Source organism: Xiphias gladius, chromosome 3 (genome assembly GCF_016859285.1).
Source record: "Xiphias gladius isolate SHS-SW01 ecotype Sanya breed wild chromosome 3, ASM1685928v1, whole genome shotgun sequence".
In the NCBI taxonomy this organism is placed as follows: Eukaryota; Metazoa; Chordata; class Actinopteri; order Istiophoriformes; family Xiphiidae; genus Xiphias; species Xiphias gladius.
In genome coordinates, this window is record NC_053402.1 from 13401226 (window position 1) to 13423981 (window position 22756).

The 22756-nt window shown below is 43.0% G+C and overlaps 1 protein-coding gene across 3 annotated transcripts; it reads right to left on the reverse strand.

The window, feature by feature from the left end:
- Window positions 1-22460, reverse strand: tbc1d16 (TBC1 domain family, member 16). 3 transcript variants are annotated; one of them, XM_040123783.1, is made up of 14 exons: window positions 22271-22460; window positions 20680-20765; window positions 17617-17829; window positions 16414-16576; window positions 15588-15896; window positions 10604-10798; window positions 10179-10326; window positions 9839-10003; window positions 8984-9132; window positions 6479-6613; window positions 5254-5440; window positions 4592-4771; window positions 3001-3147; window positions 1-2334 (listed from the first exon to the last, which is right to left on the reverse strand). In XM_040123783.1, exons 3-14 carry the CDS (start codon window positions 17795-17797, stop codon window positions 2035-2037), a joined length of 2259 nt encoding a protein of 752 aa, XP_039979717.1. In that variant the 5' UTR covers window positions 17798-17829; window positions 20680-20765; window positions 22271-22460; the 3' UTR covers window positions 1-2034. The 3 variants fall into 3 exon arrangements, with proteins under 3 accessions (XP_039979717.1, XP_039979716.1, XP_039979718.1); XM_040123782.1 differs by having other exon boundaries at window positions 22160-22460; XM_040123784.1 differs by lacking the exons at window positions 10604-10798; window positions 15588-15896; window positions 16414-16576; ... (1 more) ...; window positions 20680-20765; window positions 22271-22460 and adding an exon at window positions 10453-10570.
- Between the last annotated feature and the right edge of the window lie 296 nt (window positions 22461-22756).

Below are 22756 nucleotides of genomic sequence, written 5' to 3' on the forward strand. Positions count from 1 at the left end.
AGAGAGAGTTTGATTATCCCATTGTGCATCTCTGACTTAGCACATTTCAACGCAGCCACCCAATCTTCTAAACTCTGTGGGCATCTCCAGCGAGCAGCTGCACGTGATAAGTAATAGGGAAAAGGAGCAGTTATGAATGTCATTTGCAGAGACTGCTTGCTGAGTGAAAGCAAAAGAGACCAAAAGAGTGAGAGAGAGAGCAAGAGGGAGGGGGTGGAGAGAGGATGATTGAAGGTCTTAATGTTACATTTTAGCACCAATTTGAAGATGTCTTCACCCCCAGGAGTATCACTCAAAAGCTCTCGGGGGAAAGGCTCCGAGTGCCATCTTTACGTCTGGGACTTGCAAATCACAGAGGCAAGATGCAGAACACTATATATCATTGTATGAAGCCTAAATCATCCCTTTCCTCTCCATCTGTCTTGTGTTTCTTTCTCTGAGGAGTCCAAACGGCCATCTTTTTCTTTCTTCTTTAATCTCCCTGCTTCTCCCGTTCATGGCTGCTATAATTAAAGAGACTGGTCCGAGGGAAGGCCTTCTACAGCTGTTCTTCAACTCATTACCAGATGCTTAGAGGTCACTCCAGTTTATACAGACTTTCACGCACATACCCATACCTACATCGAAGAGTTTCACGCTGTTGTAGTTGAGTGAGAAGAAGCAAAAAGACAGATACATTCATGTGGACTGATTCTTAGTGTTGATAGTGCCTTGTCATTCATTTTCAGATGAGAGTGGCGACAACGCTGGAGGGAAAAGAAAAAAACAAAACAAAACAAAACAAAACAAAAAAAACCCCAAAAAAACTTAACACTGTGTTCATGATTTTTCATAACGCTACCTAAACAACGTTCAACACAGAAGACAAAACTACAAGTAAAACAGAAAGCCATCAATTTTTCTGTCAAGATAAAACATGATCGAAGCTGGTCTTTGGCAGACAGTGCTGTTGTATCCGTCCAAATCCTCAGACAGGCAACTCGTTCTATATCTTATCATGCTAATGTGTAAAGGCTGAAGCTCCTGTTGCTCGAAAGGTAACATGAACGTCAGGTGTCTGACTTTATCAAAAGGAACCATATGGCTAGCTTCCTCCTGTTTGTCAGGAAACGGCAGAAAGAAATTATGAGAATGTTCCTCACCACAATCTGATGAAGAAAAATGCAGAGCCCTATCACAATGTGAGTGTTTGTCATGTAAACACATTCTTACCTCTGTTTGGGCCTCATGTGTTTTCAAACAACCATATTGTCCCCTCTATATGGAAAGAATTGTTCATGCAAGGATATAATATTTCTAAATATTTTGTAACTGCTGATATAAACGCAAACATTCAGCTGCTGGAAAATGAAAATAAACAAAATTTAAATGTACCAGTAATTCGGTATAATCCTATTTCCGAGTTTACCTTCCTTTGTCAACACCGAGGGTTTGGATTTCATGTTAAAAACGTCCCATTCAGACTTGAGATATGCACATATAATTTGATATTCACACAAGTATTCCATTGTGAGAACACAAGAACATTTTTTAAAGTTCTAGTTCAAGTCCTGTGAATGAATCTCCAGTTTTATTTGACCCGTGGTCAGAGTCAGAGAGAATTCAGGCCCGTTGCCTCAGACCCTGATGTGACCCCTGCCCACAAAGCCCATGGAAGTATGCCAAGCCAGCAGCAGACGGGAGGCTAAAGTAGCTCCAGACCAACATAGTGGCTGGTGATTGTCTGTTCTGCTCCAAGAGGAAAGCAGCTTCTTGACCTCCAGCCTGTCCAACAGCAAACCATACTCAATGCAAATATGACACTGAACATTGCAAATAACTCTGGTAATAATTCTGGTAAGGCTGTGTTCCACAATGCCCCACATGAAAGGATCGAGTGACGAAAATCCTCATTAAGATAGTGGAACCATAAGCAGGAACTGTGGAGAAAGGAGTCAGAGGGCAGCAAATGGTTCAGGAATCCAGCATTTGGATCCAGCCCTTTGCTTTACTAACATGAACCAAGACCAGCAAATGCTCCCCATAACCTCCACCTCAGGACTGTTTCCGGAAGGTGAAAATATCCCGGGTTTTGGCTCCTTTCTTGCCCTCTGGTGGAAGCGTGGGGGTGAGGTTGGGTGAAGGTGAGGGTGTAGATGACAGGGAGGGCGAGGAGGGCTGAGGGGTGGAAGTGCCTCCATAGGGGCAGCTCTGCGAGTCTGGGTGTTCACCCGAACACTCCACAGTGGGGATGTAGCGGCTGTCCCACATCCCTGGGCCACACAGTTTACAAAGGTCGTGTAGGCTGCATGGGATCCTGGGTAGGAGGCGGAACTGGTAGAGAAGGCTGCGGGCCTGGGAGAGCAGGACGAAAGTGGAAGGATGAACTAAAACAGCTAAATGTAGAAGAGTGAAAGGAGCTTCGCACTGACAAGAAACAAGTGAATACAAAACAGTAAACTGCAGATATCAGACTTAGTGGATTAAAACATTGAAATACATCAAAAGCCTTGACTTCCAGCTAAAAGAAAACAAAACACTGTCAAGGTCAGCGTTGTGTTACCTAAAGCTAAGAAGCCGCCCCACCTGCTCTTGAAACGCTGAATGCAAAATCTCAGGCAACATCAAAAGGAGTTACGCGCTCTGCATGCTAACATGAACTCACTGCCTGTGGTTGCAGCAGCACTAGCACAGCATCCATAAACATGAGGAAGCAGGCACAGACACATAGCAGGGATGCAGATCACAAAATCCTCTGCGTGGCATGGAAGCATACCATGTAGCACCTTAAGGCCTCTCTGGGCAGGTTTCGGTGTATCAGAGCTGCTTTGTTGCAGCGCTGGTCAGGGCTACTTGATGCAAACACAAAACTGGTTTGAATGAAATGTATAGCAATGAGACAGACTGTGGGGGAATTATCATGAGCATGATCAGAAACCACAGATTATTCTAAGGTTTTGAGATGAACGGATACCCATGTACTTTATGGTCTACAGAGGTGCAGAATAAATACTGTGATACCTTGCGTAGCACCAGTTCTCCGTTCATGTGCATGGAGAGGTTGCTGAAGTGGAGCAACATTTGGTCAGTGGCGAGCTGCTGCTCTGTCACGTCCTCTCCATAGAGAACAATAATGGCCACACACAGGAACAGGTGGAAATAGTCCGTCTATAAAAAGAGAAGGAAAAAGGGTAGTGAAGAGGTCAGCACTTGAAGACAAATGCAGGTATATTATCAGCTTTTTGGGGCCTTTAATCCCATGACTACATGGTCTTAGATCTCTGTATTTAGTCATGCCCTTGCTGCAGGGAACGATGGGAAGGTTACACAGAGTAAACAGAGATGCAAATAGATATGAACAAAATTCAAATTAACATTGAAATCCAGTTCAAGGAAAATACAAATTAGGAAGTCATAGTAATTGAAAATGTAAGATGAAAGATGGAGAGTGTATTAAGGGATTGGTTTGAAAAGGAAAGGTAAAACTTGGTTGAGTAAGACTTCATAATGTGTTTCTGTATGAAAATCAAGAGTACTTCTGTTTATACTTTGAATTTATTTGAATACACATAGATTTAAATAACCTGCAGGGCCCTCCCATTGTCTAGAAGATTAATTCATCTCATCAGCTCTTAAATATCTGCCCTCGTGTCTTGCTAAAAGATCTCTGCGCTGTTAACCTTTCATCACTGGTAATGTACCCAGAGTTATATATATATTTCACCTCTCCTTTTAGTATAGAAGCATGAATTTTATCGAAAAGAAGCTGACATTTTGAACTGCATTCCAAAATGCACCTATCAACACTAAAACTAAGGGTCGGCTAGTCTAAATGTAACCACATCAAGAACTATCTATTTTGACCCAATATTAATCGATTCCTTCCGTTCACAGAAAAATCCGCTGATCTGATGTGACAGTCAACTGTCTAAACTGAGGTTTCACTCTGCTATCTCTTCTGTCACCACCTGTAGCTGAAGATCACAACATCCAGCAGAGAGTCTGAACAGATGGCATGAAGCAGAGAGACTGATATTCGACCCCGCCTCAGCAAGGAGAGGTGTTAAGCTCTGTGTCCTGGCAGATACAAGTTGAGTGGAGCCTCATACAAGAGAGTGGGGGTGGAAGAAACATGCACTGCATCAATTTAAGGTTGAAAAGTCAACCAAACTGGCCTACAGTGTAAACCACAGTATATGTGATTAATTTAACAGTCTGCATTTGAAAAGCTACTATGCTCCTATAAAGGACTGAAATTAATAAAATTAGACTGGATTTGATTGGAATGTGGGATTTTATGAATGTTAAATCTAATCTAATCACTGCTGAATTAAACCCTTAAACGCCTTCAAGACTGTGAAGAAGTAATATGACATTTTAAAGGCATTTAGCAGGATTACAGTAGTCTGTGGTGACAGGCTTTAAAGGAGTAACACAGACTTTCTGTTTGATTCATTCTTGAATGTGTCTTGAAAAATCCTCAAATTCTTTGTACTGTAGTGAGACCGAACACTGCCAAATGCCCACGTGCACTCCTATATGCAAAAATTTTTTTTTTTTTTTTTTTTACAAACTGGTGTATGCAAAGGAGCCGTGGAGACTTTGGCCTGACCTGGTAGTGAGCCCAGCAGGCCTCCCACATGCGCAGAGCCTCGGTGTCGGGGAACTCTCGTTTGAAGCAGAGCAGGATCCAGCGATGGCAGAAGAGCAGCTGGAGGCCGTCCTCCCCAAGCCTGGTCAGGTGCTGGTGGAAGTGGGGCAGCATTAGACGCAGTAGCTCCCGTAGGTACATCTGCAGGCAGGTCAGAGAGGGTGCACACCATGATCACAAACACAATCAAGCGTTTTCCAGTGATCTTTTTTGTATTCCTAGCCTGGAATTATGCTTCTCCGTGCTGCACATAAGTGAACGTACAAAGATTTCATTCAGACATGTCTGCGTGTGTTTTTCTTTTATATGTGTGTGTTTCCTTTATATGTAAGGACTTGGGGTATAATGTGCAGTATGTGTCCAATAGGAAGAACTCCAGAAACGGAAACCGGTTTCACCCCAGTGAAAGTGTAAATAAACCACAGTATCTGTTAAAGAAGCGTGAAATTAAAATCAAATTAACATAAACAGACAGAACAATGAGAAGACATGTGCTTCTGATGGAGTATACTGGCACCTTTATGCGTATCGCCGCATCAGCATAATTCCAGCTTTATTCCACGTCTATGATACAACCTTTGACATCTGCCAAAATCAAAGACACGCAACCAGAAACATCCTACCAGCTGCCTCTCCATGTCCTCATCTCGCGGTGAGCTGATGAAGATGGTGTTCTCCATGAGGCCGACAAAGCACCAGAAGGTGTCGCTTTCATCCTGGATCTCAGTGAGCAGGGGGGCCACCAGGTCAGACATGCCCTGGCAGTAGCCCATGTCGGGATTAAACACTGCATAGTTGAGCAGAATCCGCCTGGGGCAAGGACAGCCAGGGACATCTTAGTGCTGACCTAACATCTCAGCAGCAAAAACTTGTGATATGATGGGACAATGCAGTATCATAAACATTTTATGGAACATTTAGAAATGTTCACGACCCCACAGTTCAGCCAGACCACTGAAACGTATGGTCCCACCCAATGACTCAACATGTGTTTCAGTATTGCTGGTAATGCCCAGAAAAACACGACAAGCCCTGCTTGGCGATTGCTATGCCAACTCCTCTGGTAACCATGGAGATAATGAATGATCTTTCATGATTTTTTTCTTCTCCTTTTTTGTATACAGATACTACTTGGAAGAAAACTTCCCTGGCAGTCCTCGATGCATTAGTAAGTATTGTATAAACAAAGGGAAAACCCTGAGGGTGTTTTTATTGTTTTAGTGCAGTATTACCAAAGAAGAAAACAGATGTTATTTGGAAAAACTAAGAGGAAGAACATTTGAGGTAGCAGACTTTGCATTGGTTTTGTGTTTGGAAAATTAAAGATAGAAATGATAAGAAGATGCAAGTATCCTCCGTTCAAATGACTGCTTGGGCTGAATGACCCAGAGATATTAGTATCAGTACAATAGATGTGAGATAACAGAGGAAGCATGAGGTAATTGCTCTACATTGGACGTGTGCACCGCTGGTATCACCCCACCCCAGACACAGCATAAGACATAATACCTAGACAAATACTAGGAGCCTCGATGAGAGTCACTAAACTAATATGCTATTTAAATCCTCTTGCTCCTCGTTTAGAAAGCCATTAGCTCTGAGTATGCATCAAAAGTGCTCAGAGGGCTTAGTCAGAGTCAATAAAGCATGAAACTCATTTGCAGCTCCCCCAGAGTTCAGAATATGAAATGAATAGGTACGCCTGAGCATTGGGCTGAGGAATGGGAATGATAAGGATGGCTTGAGAGAAGGTGACAGATGGAGAAGGGTGAAAGAGACAGAGACAGAGTCACGAGTGGAAAAAAAAAAAAGAGAAAGCAGGGGGAAATGAAGAGACGTGGGTCTAACCTCATGATCTCCACATTGGGGTTATTTTCTCCTCTGAAGAAGTGGTTGCTGCGGTCTGTTCTCACCACATCTTTATCCACTGTGAACTGGACCTTCCTCCAGAACTCACTGTGCTCCTCTGGGCTCATGGACAGTCTGAAGAAACACACAAACACCAGGCAGAAATGAAAAGTTAGATACATGAAAAAAAGCAACAAAAAAAAAACGAATCCTGCAGTTGTTTTCCTGAATAGGTTCCAAAGTTAACGGGCTCAGTTATGATATATTAAAGAAATAAGAGCAAGTGAGTTTAATAAAGTTTTTACTGAACAATCTCTAAGGAAACACCTGGTAATTAGGATAAAGTTAAATAAATAAAAAAAATATTATCAAATAATCTTTACCTTAAATGTTACTCTGGTGTAAAAAAAACGAAAACTTTGCAACAAATGGACTAAACAATATGTGTGTAGGCAAGCAGTGGACTGAAGGGGTATTTCACCATCAAGCGCTCTGGCGAGGAAAATACCACAACCATAAAACCCCCAACCATCCCTCAAACTGTTAGGAACTATATTAGCAATGGCAGAATGTATGGCACTAATGTACTCGAATCCTAGCAAGCAGAGGGGATTTAATTAACACTGTTTGTTTTCCATGTGGCCCCACCAGGAATAATGAGCGCACACCTGATGCAACGCCACGCAACAGTTCAGTTTCAGTGCCGTGTGTTTGTGTCGTTGGACGCTCCCCGGCCACCTTTCCTTCCTTCTCTCTCTGGAGGATGCTAGTCAGGAGTTCAGTACATGTTTTCCACACTTTATATTTCTGAGACTAGTTGGGTTAAGCAATAATTTATAGCTGCGTTTAAATTAAATAGTAACATCTTCTTTTAGAAACTACCACTGCGCTGTACTAAGTTTATTTTATTCATTCTATTTGATGTTTATTATTTTAGGGACATGTATATACGGTAGCATGGACCAATACCTCATACCACAGCATTAGTAGCCTAAGCTTGTTTGTGGTGTTCGTCCCTCGCCGGGCTTTTAAAAAACACAAAAATCAACAAGGAAATACAGACAAAACGGCACAAAAAACAATGAAAACAATACAGTCTAATAAAACTGACATAAAACTCAGTAACAAGCACCAGATCATCCACACGACTGATCCCTTTTTAAAAGCTGTTTCAACTTGAGTTTAAAAATGATCCCATTCATGCTTCCATCCAGGCTCAATAATACAAAATCGAAATGACAAGATGCACAGTCTGAACTAAACCTGAAACAATTAAGCAATTAGTGTATTGGCAGGAGATTCATCAGCCATTATTTTGATACTTGGTTTATGGTTTGGGGCATTATTCAAGTAAAAAGTCCAACAGCTCAAATGTGAGGATTTGCTACTTTCTGTCTGTTTAATAACTACATTCTGAAAATCTTTGGCTTTTGGGCTTTTGGTTGGACAAAACAAGACATCTGAAGATGTCATCTTGGACATCTTGAGACTGTGAGGTACATTTTTCAAATTGAATATTAAAAAAAAAACTAGCAGTTGGAGCTCTGGTCTGAACATATTTGAAGGTGTATTTATGAACAAACAGCACATCACTGACAATATGAAGTGAACTTCCTGTTTTCTTGCAAAAATCTAAACCAAAAATATAGCTCTTGAAATACGATCTCATCTAAAGGCTGTCATTCAGTGATTTTGTAGCAGTTTTTTCCACTTTGACAATATCCTAAATATTAAATATTCTTCTGCTTCCATTTCCAGCTGCTCAATTACCACAGCTAAGGGAAGTACAGAAGCTTAGGAGACAATGAGAAAAACCACAGACATGTATCCTTGCTCCTAATGATCAAACAGTGGCCCTGGAGGCTGCTCTAGTCAAATGGTCTTTAAACTAATCCATACCAGAGTCAGAACAATGGCTCTAATTACCTGACTTCAATAAGGCCCTCTGATGTACTCAAAATGTTAATAGGCCAAACAGATGAAACCTGTCCAATTATCATATTCATTACAGACAAAGCAGCGCAGCGTGTAGAAATATGTGCACACTCAACCTTTTGATGGTGGGGTGGAGATAACTAAAGACTCATGGATGTGCTTCTGTGTGTGACGAGTGTGCATGTGCTTGTCCGTGCGTACCAGAGCTGTGTTTGATGAGAGAGTATGATCTGATAAGCTCGGACGTGTTTTTTCTCCAGAGACCTTTTATTTCACACCCGGCACCTCCCTTTAACACTTCCGTGACTGTGCCTATTGATTGCTCAACTCCTGTGATGAAAAGCCACGATGGACTCGCATATGGTTTAATGTTTGACTGACTGAGCATTTGGCAGCCCACACTGCAGCCATGTGACAGTTTATCTGCCGTTTCACTGTGTCAGGAATACTGCTGTGTCAGTACTGGGTCAGACTTTTTAAAATGAACTGCTTTCCATGATGTAAAATAGACCTCGGAATAACTTCTTGCTTTGTCACACACACATATATTTCTTTCTCCATGTCCTCTACCTCCTCTGCTGGATATCATGATAGTGGGTGCGTTTCTGCAGTCTCCAGGCCTCCCTCTCCTGAGAAGTGGAGTCGTAGCTGTAGTAGTGGAGCAGGAAGGGCCACACCTCGCCACGGATAGATGGGTCAATGCCACCGAAGAAGATGGCCTGGTGAAGAGTGGGAGGTGAAGAAAGTGCGGTGAGCACAAAGGGAGCAGTCTCAAACGTTCAGAGGGCAAACGGGGCACACAGCTAGGGATCACTTATTATAGATAAGTGTGAGAACCTATCATACCGTATGCAAACAGGACATCCACATAGTGGTGTAGTTGGTACCTTATGCACTGAGCTATTACCTTACCAAAGTACAGTAGATGTATTATTTCATGAGTGTTGTAAAAATACTGCACAACCAAAAACTCCTAAAAAAAAAAAAAAAAAACATTTAATTTGCATGTCCAGTAAAAACAGTACAGCTCTGTTTCTGCACTGGTGTATTTACTGAGGTCACAGTCTAACTTCCAGTGAGTCATTTCAGTAAGATGGCGGCCTTCAACTGAGTCAATCCCAGAGAACTCAAATGACTCACAGGGGGACACTGGCCCTGAACAACCCTCTCATTATTTACAGAGGGGAGGGTGCTGATTGAAACTTAAAGTTACACACTGTGGGGGGTTGACTTTCAGAATGTGTGATTGAGAAAAAAAATGCAAGAAAATGTGACACTTGACTGTATGGATAGCAGCAGGACAAACTGATGTGTGGGTTGACTTATAAATTTTTTTTTAACTGATCCACAGCATTGTAAACGCATGCACGTGCGAACACACACACACACTAACACACACTAACACACACATACCCATAGACATACCTTGCGTAGCTTATACTCCTCCTCTACCTGCCCAGTGTGGTTGAGATGACGCAGCCAGGAGGTGACATCCAGCCGCCGATAAAGCCTCTCCTCTGGGTGGGCTTCCGCTGACGGTAAAGTGGGCCTCTGGATGGAAAACTGCATGCAGGATTTCTCATCTGACACCTGAAGGAGAGAGGGACAACAGACTTGAAAAAAGAAAAATAAATAAATAAATAAAAATCAATTGGGCAAATAATGCAGGCACAGAAACAAAATCTGAACAAAAAATGGGGAAAGACAGGCTGAAAAATTCCCAATAAAACTAGATGCCAAACAGGATTTTGGATTGTAACTTGACCTGGTCTTTAAGCTGTGTTTCCCTGCAGCATTTCCACTGTTGGAAGACCTCAGCCAGCTTGTCCAGGCCAGCATGATGGAAGTGGAGGATCTTATATTGGCTCTCTCTGCTAGCTATCACCAGCTGGCCACTGGTACATGCCTCATCACTGCAGCAACACAATGAAGAATGAGAAAAACAAGAATATGACACCCAAAAAACCCCTTTTGAAGGCACTTGTTGTAGTAGTAAAAGACACAAAGTACAGGGATTATTAAACCATTTTTTTTCTTACTCTCTAATAATATCCTCAACCGATTTTCCAATTATCATAAAACAAACCCAACGCAGTCCTAAAACCTTCAACACAGAGTGATACATTGCACAGTAGCACTATGAGGTGACCCCTCATGACCTCCATGTGAACTTTTGCACACCCAGCTGACCTGAAGAAGAGTCTCAACGACCTCATGTGACCCAGGTCCACCCTGAAAACTCCGCACAACTGCTCCAGAGCCAACACCTTCTGCTGCTCCTCCCATCTCGCGCCCTGCGACTGGGCGCTGCTCTCGGAAGGGGCGTGACTGTCCAAGCTGGAGGCGGAGCTGGCTGAGTGGTTCATGGACTCTTCGCACAGCTCCCTGGCAATGGAGAGAGAGAGAGAGAGAAGAAAAAAAAAAAAGCATGAGTTTATATGAATTAGAATATCAGAGGTTATTTTTTGGGAGTTTAATTTTGCTAAAGGGAACCGAGTCATGTTTTCCCTGAAATCAAAGGAGTGGAACATCACATGTTGTTTTCCCTTGTGCACAAAAATCTCTCCTTTTTGTGCCTCACATTCAGATACAGATCCATTCTTCTATGTGGGACATTAATAATAAATATTACAAAGACAGAGGCCAGCTGTGTATAGCCAGTTAATTGTGCCGACATATAGGCTTATCCCCAGGCGGGTTCTGCCCTGTTGTTTTGTGTCTCAATATGGTTCCGCCAAGCGGCTGAGAATGGGAGGAATGCATGGAGGCTTCTGAGGACACACACACACACAGACACACACACACACACACACACACACACACACACACAGAGAAATCTGTACACACACAAATCACACTGTCTGCTGTCCAATTTCCCCTGTCATTCCCCCATGGCCAGCATGTTGTTCCCGGCACTGAAACCTGAGCCGAGGGTTCCTCTGCTGCAGGAGCAGACACACACACACACACACACACACAATATGCATATATGTACAAAAAACAACAAAAAACAAAAAAACCACAAAAACACAAAAAACACACGCACACATATGCAACAACACAGAAAACGGACAAAACTGTATATACAGCCAACATAAAAACCCACCCTGCATCACAGCAAACACACACAAGCTCTGGCTGGCACGTTTAATCTTTCTCTCTTCTCAGACATACACACACACACACACACGTGAACGGACCATAGCTAATTACCATAATGCATTCTTAAACACGTCTGAAAATATGCTAAGGCTGAGAAACAGACAAACACAGAAATGTGTTAAACCCGCTGAAATTTGAGAACTAGACATCCAAGTGAAGTTGTCTGTGTAGAACTCTCTATGAATTACATGTATAATTTAATTAAAAAAAATAAAACCAGCAGTAATTCAATTAGAAAATTTAGTTTATTTAATCTCTAATGTAAAAAAGAATCCTACAAATACTGTTTCTCCTGGTTTGAATAAATGTGTGAATTTAACACTATCCTTTTGTAACATTGCACATCTTTTCACTCACTTCAACAGTTTTACAGGTGAACACAAGTGGCACGTTGGCACTTTGGAAGGACAAGGGAGGCAGGACAGGTCTAATCTATTACACCCTGAATCAATCATGTCTAGCTAATCATTTCCCTGTTAGCAGATGGGAAAATAACACGGCTGATCAATCCAAGCTGCACAGTTTCCTCTGCTATCTGGTGATTTACTGCTCTCTGTCTCATGTATCAGGCCACAAACCAGACTGTGGAATACAAGGAGACTGGGAGAGAGGCACAGGGAGCTCTTTTAAAGGACTACTGTACTCGCTTTTTCATAACTCCAATGACTGTCAAGCTTGAGGCGTTTAAAAGGCTTATGAGCCCATTTACAGCAGATGTTTCCTTCATTTTTCTCCCTTGCTTTAAGTACATATGCAAAAACGTTTCTGCATATTTCTCTGCATTGAAATAAAAGTGCAAAAACCATGGAAAACAGTGAGAAAGCACATGATTCTTGGCATTTAAGCACGGAACACCCGCCGTGGTGCAGTCAAGCAGAAACTCAATGAATGATTAACAACGTCTGTCGGTGCCTGATTCTATTCATGTACTGTAGGCAGCAAATGTAGGCAGCAGCCAAACCATAAACTGTACACAGAGTACATTTTGTAAACAAGCTGTTCTGATGGAGCCAGGCCCCTGTAACCGGCATGTCCCACCAGGCCAAGGTGAGATCAAACTGCCCTGAGGCCCTTCGTAACACCTCTCTCCACATACAGGGGGCTTTATCCCAGGGGAAGGAGCTGCCAGGTCACCCTGAGAACCAGGACCAAGTGCTAAAGGCCTCCAGGGACTCCCAGGCCCTTCAGTTAATCCTTATAGAAGAACAGAGAAGACGAGGGGGGGCTCGGGTGAAGGGGGTTGGTGCGGGCTCTGCAGGAACACACTGGAAAGGGGTCAGTACAGTTCGGAGTTGGAGAAATGTATTAATCATGTGTTATTCCAATATTCCCAGAATCAAAATAAGACACATTCAAGTCAAAAATTTTTTTTTCAAGACTTCTACATATTAGGCCTCCTCTAGAAACTCCTCTAGAAGGGATCAGGACCCTCAAAAGGGATCTAAAGATACATGTGTGGGGGTTTGCTTCATTCAGAAACAGGTGGATTCAAACCTACATTTAGTTTAGATCACTTTCTAGAAATCAGTTTTCACTTAGATATTAAAAGGTCTTTAAATGTATTTTGACTAAATCTTGTAAAACAATAAAACATGAAAACTCTGAAAGTACAACAAGGAAAAAAAAACTGTGGTTACAACCAGCAGACATACAGAATGTGACTGGTGATGAGTGAATACAGGCCGAAAATGCTTCATTTTAAAAGATGTAACAAGCCAAAATGATTGAAAACCGTTGTTCTGGGACGTAATCAGATATTAAAATTCTGCAAGTAAAACCATAAAGAAGGCAGCACACATTGACAGTCAAGAAAGGTTTTAATAAACTACTGCTAGACTTTAAAGAAACTTGTTAAGAAGTTTGACAGAGATTGCTGTGGATTTCTCTTTTTCACCCTCTCCCACCGCCCCAAAGCTCCACTACCCCCCCACCCCCCACCCCCCCACTCCCATACGCGGTTCTTTCTCTTTGAATGATTCCAAGTGACATGTTTCCAGTTCCTGGCCCCTTAACAGTGTCAATTAAAGCAAGAGAGAGAGAAAGAGAGATTGAGTGGGTTCCAGGGTTTTGGCTGCTGCTCCGCTCTCTTCAGTCCTCTAATCCGGAGAGCTGACATTCAGCCCAGCACAACAACCCCGGGAGCACTGGGAATCAAAGGGCTTCACACAGACTTTAGGAAGGGAAGGGGAGGAGGGCAAGATATTTGAGAGGTGGGCAACACCGAAAGAAACAATATTGAGAAAAACAGAGAGAGAGTGACCAGGAGGAAAAAAATGCAAAATGAAGAGTGGAAGGAATGGACAGATAGGGGGACAGAGGGAGAAACTAAGAGAAGAAGGGAAAAACAGGCAAAGAAGAGGATGGAGATGAGCGCCAGAGCTGAAGAGACTCACTAACAGTGAGCGAGGCACAGAGGAGAGGTGGAAGAGAAGGACAGAGTAAAAGGTTAGAGGCTGTGAAGCACAGAGCGTTGCCAAGTCACACACTGACTGCACTTACAGCAAGCCGGGGTCTGAGAGTGGTTAAAAAGGCTTAAACACACACTGACTCTCTCCCTCACTCCCCTCGACACACACTGACACAGGCTCGCACATTCTGGGCAACACGTCAGGCCAAATAGCTGCGTGAGGAAACGACCACAGAGGGAATCATAAAGTCAAGCGGCCGTGAGGTCCGGACAGCGAGGCAGTCACTGTCCAGATGGCTCCCTTGATTAGAGAACAGCCTCTGGGAGCGCCGAGGTTTTCGGTTTGTGGGATTTGGGGACTTATTTTGGGCCGACTTTGACATTATAAAACACTTGGATTGAGAGCTTCTTTAAATAAGTGAACCCATTTCGGAGTCTGATAACTTTACATACCCCCTCCTGAAATCATCTACCTGCTTTTCACATTCAGTTGTAGTGCAGTGAGCCACAGTGTGGCCTAAGAGTGTAAACTATCCCTCATGCTATCAATTCTTTTCTTTTTGGCTCCACCTTGTGGCAAGTTAGGGTAAGGGGTACAACACTTTTGTGTTGAATGTTCAATGTAACTTGTCTATCACATAACCATCTGGGTTAGTGTGCTTTAATAAGCTATCACAGCATGTCATTCAAAGTTTCTCAGATAAAAAAACAGCGGACAATTTTCTGTCTGAAAGAGTGGAAGCAAATGCATGTCCTGTCTTCACTGAGTGATGTGGCTTAGGGTGATGTGGACACTAATAACTTATGTTACAGTATGGTAAATTCCAGTTAGACATCTTATAGATATGAAGCATATTAACTGAGAGACGTGTCTTTGTGGCGTTTTGAGTAAATCTGTAATATAATTGTAGGAATGTAGGAGTTGCAGGAATAATACAACACACAGACGGCCCACTGACTGAAAAACAAACGCACACAATTTCTCCAGGACTTGACAGCACATGCCGAGGATTTATATTATAATTCCAAAGTAACCCAAAATAAGCTTTTAGTCTCACAAGTCATAACATCAGTATAATCTTCACTAGAGGAGAGTTACATATAGGTTTATCTTTGCAGACTGAGCAGTAGCTGACATTGTGGACACTGAGACCATGCAGAGGTCATGGTCTCAGGTATTTGGGTTTTGGGAGGAGTTTTCATAGCAGCTTACATGTTATGACTGACTCCATGTTTTCCACCCAATATATTTAAATTTGACTGATTTTAGGCCAACAAAAGCAACAATGCGGCTGCTATGAACCATTATAAAGGCACTTTTGAATCTCTGATCTAATCACACTGAATGTGAACTGAATTGGTACTTTTATATAAAAACAGAAAATAAGACAAGTTTAGTTAGAATTTAATAGCTCTCTGACTTTTCAATACTAGTTTAAAAAGATAACCCTGCGAAGACCTCCAAAACCAAACACTCAAATCATCATTTCATCTGATTTTTTTTTCTATGTATGTATTTTGTTGACTTATTAACAAAGAATAAACTTCTCTCTGCTGTGTGCTAATAACAATATAGATGGAGCGCATTTCGACCGTCTCACTGACCTGGTTTCATTATCCAGGAAGACAGAGCCGCTACTTTCACAAAGGGCCTCGCTGACAGGGGACAAGCAGAAGGGGGAGGAGAAGGTGTCCGAGTCAGAACCCATGGTGCTGTCCCTGCTCACATCGTCCGACAGCTCACAGGAGCCCTCGTCCCCCTCCTCCCCATTCGAGGGCAGCTGCTGCTGGTGGGAGGAGGCATCCGCCGCAGCCTCTACCACCAGGCTCTGGCCATCCGTGGAGGTGCTGCTGGTAATGTTCCTCTCCTCATCCTCATCTTCCTCCTGGGCTGCTGGTGGACGGGAGTGGGGTCTGGAGGGGGCGGTTGGTTTGAAATGCCATCAGTATCAAATATAATACTGATACAGGGCTACACACTTTGTCAAAAAATGTTTAAATCTCAGCATAACTGAGCGTTTCATACTGTATTCTTCATACATACGTTTTCATCTTTAAGAGAAATAGCCTTGATTTCCAATATAATAACTTGCTGAAACACACACTGATGAATCCTCTTGATATGGACAATTTTACAAAGATAAGACAATATAAGTCAGTGGAAGGTCTAATACTTGACTTTCTTATTACCGTGAGACTATTTTAGTACATGCATCACTGAAACTTAGTTTATACTAAAGAGCCACAGACACAGAGATCACTGTTACTGTATATTAGTAATGATAATATCGTCATCGCCTCATAAGCAACACTGAGGTAGATGTCTCCAGCATGTCCAAACTGTCTGCAATATAACTTCTAAACTAAATCTAGGACTTAAAATGATCCATTGAAATGCATCCAAGACATTTTGAGAGATTAATTTCCCCACCGTCGGCCGCGGCGGCGTGCGTTCCTGCGTACAGGGGAGCTCTCGGGGGTGATGTAGCGCAGCGCCTCCTCATCTTGCCTCTGGATGCGGGAATTGGGCACCCAGGTCAGAATCAGAGTGGTGCCCAGGCTCTCATCCTTCTCCACGTGCACACACAGGTAGCCTGCAGGGGGCAACGCAAACCACGATTATGTTAGGAGTAATTATGTTGAGAATAATCAGGTAACATGAGAAAAAAAAGGACAAAACTTTGTATACGTAGCAGAGCAGTTGCAAGTGTAAGACAAACATGAAACCCAGGAGGATATAAGTACAGAAAGAGATGACGACACAGAGGGGAAACCTGACTGGTGAGTAACGACTTTACAACACACCCAGACAAAAGGAGAATCACAGGAGATAAGAAATGAGAAATTAAAGAAATGCCTGTAGTTTTCATATCAGTGAGGATAAAAAAAAAAAAGTCAACCAGCAACACAGACCAGTCACACTCACATTTTTAAAAATCACGTGGCCCGAATCGTACATCCTTCAAACGCATAAATAAGGTAAGTACACCAAATAGTTTCACTCTGCGTTACAGCAGCCTTAGTAAAATGAGGAATACTGCATGTTTGCAGTTGCGTTACATAGTAGCAGAAGTGACTGCTATAAAAGCCTGAGTGATGCTGACAGCTGTAAATATGCTGTGTTTGACTCTTTTTTTCATCTTATCTTTAAGAAAGCTTGAAATCTATCTTACCAGTTTTTGGTAAAAATGTAACAGAACTAATTGTATCGTATATTTGTGGTAAGAGGCCTAATATTAAACTAAGTGCCTTTTACCAAATTAAATTTGGGAATACTTATTTGTATCTTGCACCGCACTGCAATGTTTAGTCTCCTGCTCTGTCAAATTTTATCTTCCATTTTATATCGTTCATTTTAAATCCTTTTCATTTGTGTCTTCTTATATCTTGCCTCGTGTTTCTTTTGTATATTTAACTGCTTTTTTAATGTCTCATCGGTGGAAAGCTAGTGAGGGATTTTCTCATTTTCACTGTGCTTGAAACTTACGCAAATCATTTCTAACCTCAATACTAGTCTCAGTAACAACTAAACTTAAGGGAGAACGGTTCCTTTTGGCCTGAATCGTCTACTCAGCAGCTCTGACAAAGAAAAAACAGTTGGAAAGACAGTTCATCAACATCAGTCCAGCCTAACCTGGGTGGTGCTCAGCCAGGCCAGGCAGGGGTTCCGCAGGGTGCACACAAACATTATTTTTGGAGAAGATGATCTCGCCATCCAGGCCCGAGCGTAACGATGAACCCCCTGCCCCGGGGTTAAAGGTCAGGAGGTCGGAGGCCTTGGACGAGGCACGCCGCAGGAGCCGACCCAGAGACATCTCCTCAGGCAGCGGGACACTGGGCCCATCCTCTGAATTTGGGCATTTGGGAGTAGAACAGGAAGTTTTAGAAAGAGGAGGAGGGGAGGACAGTCCATGATAGAAGTGGAATGGGAGTATTAAAGAGCAGGAAGGGAGGATGACATAAGAGGAAAAAAAGAAACATGACCGTCAGCTAAATATTTTAAGGACAAAGCTTGGCACTATAGGGCTGCACAGATCGTCACCTACACTTCACCTCCTCTGTCACATGTGCGCTTGTAATTCACTGCAGTGTCCTTGCTGCAGCGCCCAACCCCAGAACCCCCCCCTGTACTTGTTCAGGATTTCCCTGTGCCACAGTTTCTTTGCACACACCTGCGCCTACTAAGACATTCACAGGTTCTGTAGATACTGTACTAGTGTGTAACCAAACGTGCCCCTCCCTTTGCAAACAACACACACACATACCGGTATGTACACACACAAAGACAAGTGCAAACACACGTCGCTCCATCCCTGTGAAATTCTAGGCAGTTATCAGTAGCCAACAGATGTCGTCAACATCAAGGCTGAACTGGGATCAGCATGTCACACCACCAGTGTTTGACTTGTCTGCTTCAGAAAGACAGCCTTGTGTGATGAGACAAACTTCACGTTGAGCAAAAAAGTAAAGCAGCTCTTTTGATGCTGCAGCGTGGTGTGCTGTTGAAAGGGCTTCAAAGAACACTAAAAGCAAATAAGTCAAACTTTTTTTTTTTTTTCAGTCGTTTTCCTTCTGTTCAATCCCTCACATACAGTAGAACTTATTCATTCATTTTCTTTCTCTCGGTTTGACATGTGTGTCTGTATCTGTGGACCTACTTCATGTGCGTAACCTTGCTCTCTTGTTGGCTCCGACACATACTCCCCACTCTGTCTGAGGAATGTTCCCTCCTTTTTCCTCGGAGGGCATGTTTACCTCTGCCTGATTAAGCAGGCACCCCACTTCCTGATGCCAGGTCCCAGACAGGAAGGCATGCTGGCATGAAATCCAGGCAGGACCTCAGAGAGGGGCCTTACCGTTATTAGACTTACACTTAAAAAAGTGTGACCGTGGGTTTATTTATTTATTTTTTTGGTCAGAGTTTTTGCCATTCACGCTTTACATCTTGTTATATGGGCTGGTGTTTCTTGTAGATGCCAATAATCTTGGCCTGCAACTAACAATTATTTTCATTGTCACTTTCAATTAATGGATTCATTCCATCAAATGTCAACGAATTAGTGAAAAATGCGAATCGCAGCTTCCGAGTGCCCAAGGTGATGTGATATTTAAAGTGATACTCGATAAATGGCTGAAAGTCTTAATCCAAATTCAGTTGAAACAGGTACTGTTAGATTGTCTGTCGGTCAGCTATTTGATTAACTGACTTACTGATTAATCTCAACAATAACCTATTCATATGGTGGGCAGAACTGATTTTATATGTTTTCAGATTTTTTTTCCAGAAACATTTCTGAAAACATCTAATTATCTAAAACGGGAGGACAAAGTATTTGTTTGTCAAGTCCCAGTTCCTCTATCCACACGCCACAACATTAGACTACTGCTGAATGTTAGCAGCCAGTGGGCTATTTGCATGCCAACTGCTTAAATAGCACAAGACTAATCAACTTGTTAATAAGCTGGAATGGAGGAACGAAGTGTCTACATACATGACACACAACCGTTTCCAGCAGACTCGTAACTGCAATGAGAAATTCACTGCTGCGCTACCGTCCACAGGTTATTTTGGTCTGTATGCGCTTAGTGTGACCCAGGTCAATTTGATAGGGCTCCTTCCGGCAGGCTGTTAAAGGACAGACTCTCACTCCTTTCTCCTCGCTTCATCTTTTATGCTGTCAACACCTCAGTGTGCTCACACACTGCCTCTCCTCTCTGACCTTTCACTCTTTTATCAAACGACTCGCATCCTGAGGACTGAAACGCCGTCCTAAACTCTGTCTAGTACCACTGTGACGCACAAAATACCTCACATTTTTCACAAGCTTTTAACAGATTGCCCGTCAAAATGAGAGACTTTTAATATGAACCTGAAACCTACACCATGGAAATTTAGCTGCAAGTATAGAAGCCACAAGCTTCCAGGGTCTCCGCTTCTCACCTCTGGGATACGTTAATTAAATTGTCGCGCTGACATTTGAATAGAGGAGCCAATACAGAACACCCCCTTTTTCATCTGCACTTTATACTAACGTGCCTGGGGCGGCTGAAAAGAAAACAGACACAAAGAAGCCTGAAAAACAAGGTTCTTGTGGACTCTGCACAGGGAAACTTTATGGGTGACTCAGTGGTGTTGTGTGTACATATTTGAAGCTTTGTTGCACCTACAGATACATATTAAAGCACATAAAACATATTACACTTACAGGTAAAATGTTAAATTGAGCTTCATGTGACAAAGTAATACACTGTGTTCCCTAAAATTTAAATACACCTATTTGAAAGTGTTGGAATACCTTTTCAAAATAAACTTTTAATACACGTAACCCCTGCAACCACTAGCTTGTACTGAGTGATATAATGGCAAATTAAATGGTGGCTGAACTTTAACGTCTATTTGGTGATTTCCTTAAGGGCGCAAAGGCATTTAAAAACTTCTGAACAAGGAAAAGTGTTAAATTGCGGTTGGGGTTGTGATTAAACTTTGTCGTCTTAAATTGCCTAAACCTAATGGTTTAGGCATATCTGATATTAGCTTATCTTAGATATATAAGCAGCAGCACACTCTCAGTATTTTGAGCACTTTAGATGTTTAGATTCTTATCCGTACCATCAGGGAGGCATCTGATCGGTGCCAAATTCATTCTTCAGCGGGGCAACGAACCCAAACATACAGACAGGGTCATAAAGAACTAACCTCTGGAGACACAAGAAGAACGAGAGGTCCCGCAACAGGATGGTCTGGACCCCACAGACTCCTGATCTCAACATCATGGAGTCAGTCTGGGATGAAGAGACAGAAGAAACAGAGACATCCTAAATCAGCAGAGGAACTGTGGTGAGTTCTCCGAGATGCTTGGAACGACCTTCCTGCCAAGTACCATGAAAGACTGTGCACAAGGGTTCCGAGGAGACTTGGTGCTGTTTTAAAGGCAAAGAGTGGTCACGGCAAATATTGATGTGATTCAGGTCTTTTTTTTTTCCTGTTCATTGCATTTTGTATGAAGTTAATTAAAAAATAAGATATATTCATGGCATTATTTTTGAACACATCCTGACTTTACTTTTGTACCTAAAACTGCTGCACAGTACTGTGCGTCAGCTGATAAGTGAAAAGAACAAAGATACGCTGGAGGTAACATGGATTACATTACATTACATTACATTACAGAAACTGTCTACCAGAGTGAACTTACACATTTGTTTTTCAACTATGAAACATCGCGCTCAGAACATACCATGGACAGAATTCTGTAATAATAAAATTGAATGGATCCCTATTCAAAAATGGTTGTTAATGCCATGTGTTAATGTTAAAAAAAAATAAATAAATAAAAAAATCTTTAAAGCCATTAGATTGTTCTTATGTCAATATTTGCAACTGCTTCAAAAATCCTGCTCCGACCAGGCGTTTAACTTACATTTGCTTCCTTATCCTCATGTGGCGACCAGAGGAATGGAAATATCTGCACAATGTAATACAATGCAGCACTAATGCATCTCTTCCCAGTTTTCCGTGATTTGAGGCTGTGGTCCTGAGTTTCACAGGCAGTATCTATGACAAAACCGTGGTACTGAACTGCATTACAGTGCACATGGGGTTTTTTTTTTTGCGTTTCCTGGTCAGTCAGTGTATACTGTGGATACATGGGGTTTGTGTCAGCCCCGTAACGCAGGTAAAACCTTCTCTACCCACATTGAAAAGGCGGACTGAAGATGGCCTGTCCCTGTCCTGACCTTAGCAGGACTGGAAGGGGGGGGGGGGGGGCGCCTCAGTAGTAATAGTGACGGCGTAGGCTGTGTAGCAGAGGCGTGCCATGATGTCGGGGGCTCCATGAGCCCTCCTCACACGGGGTCTGACAGACAACATCCGCCTGACAGGAGGAGGAGGAGGAGGAGGAGGGGAGGATGGGACGAGGCTTTTGCCACCGCAGCGTTACTTACACACACAGGCCTAAACTAATATTTACTCTGGGGTTCTGGCCGGGGCAGCCTGGGACCCTATCTGTACCATCTTGACCATAAATATTTTAGTTCAGCCGCCCGGACCGTGGCCGAAATCCCTTGCTAGTGGCTGCATGTCACGGTGTCCACGTCTACCGTCAACTTTAAACTTAGTTTTTAAGCAAGCAGCAGCGCCCGACAAGAGACAACTGTCGCACATATTTCGCTCGTACCCGGACAAACGTGTCCTCCTCGGCCGTTGGCATACACCTGTTCCAGCAGGAGAGACAAACGAAGAACGAGCAGGCGTGTGGAGAAGCGGGACCAAGCGGCTGAGCTCTCACCGTCAGTCCCGCCGCAGGATGTCTACAGCCCGCGTCGGGCATCCATGTCACCGGACAGGCGGGGACCGAGCAGCATGCACCGGCGTCGTTTCGCCTCCTTTCTCCCGGATTTAGCTCAGCTGTTAAGGACCGTAGTCTTGTTTGTACCCCCGTGTTTTCCGACAGTGACACCACACGTCTGACTGCTGCTGTTTCTGGAGCAAAAACCACACTTCCGGTTCGAACTTTCAAAGTAAACCCTCCCGTTTGACGAATGCCCTGCAGGGGCTTTCAAGGAATTCATGTCGGTTGATTTTGTAAGCTAAACGTGTCTTACTTCCTAGAATTATCCGGTTATACGTGTCTAACTTGATTCCGCAGCTCCAGACCAATCCCCCAAATCTAGCTGCTTCCGCAATGTCAAAGGCTTTTTCTGTCACCAAACCGGGAATTTTAGATTTCAGATAGAAAACACAGAGAAAAATCAGAGCATGAGCACACTTTAAA

Bases quoted from the DNA above. Each gene is read 5' to 3' on its own strand.
- tbc1d16 (XM_040123783.1), bottom strand. From the start codon at position 17,797: ATGTCTCTGGGTCGGCTCCTGCGGCGTGCCTCGTCCAAGGCCTCCGAC. The intron at 9,133-9,838 runs GTATGTCTATGG...ACTCTTCACCAG, and splicing joins AGGAGTATAAGCTACGCAAG to GCCATCTTCTTCGGTGGCAT. The intron at 2,335-3,000 runs GTATCACAGTAT...CTGCTCTCCCAG, and splicing joins GAGAACTGGTGCTACGCAAG to GCCCGCAGCCTTCTCTACCA.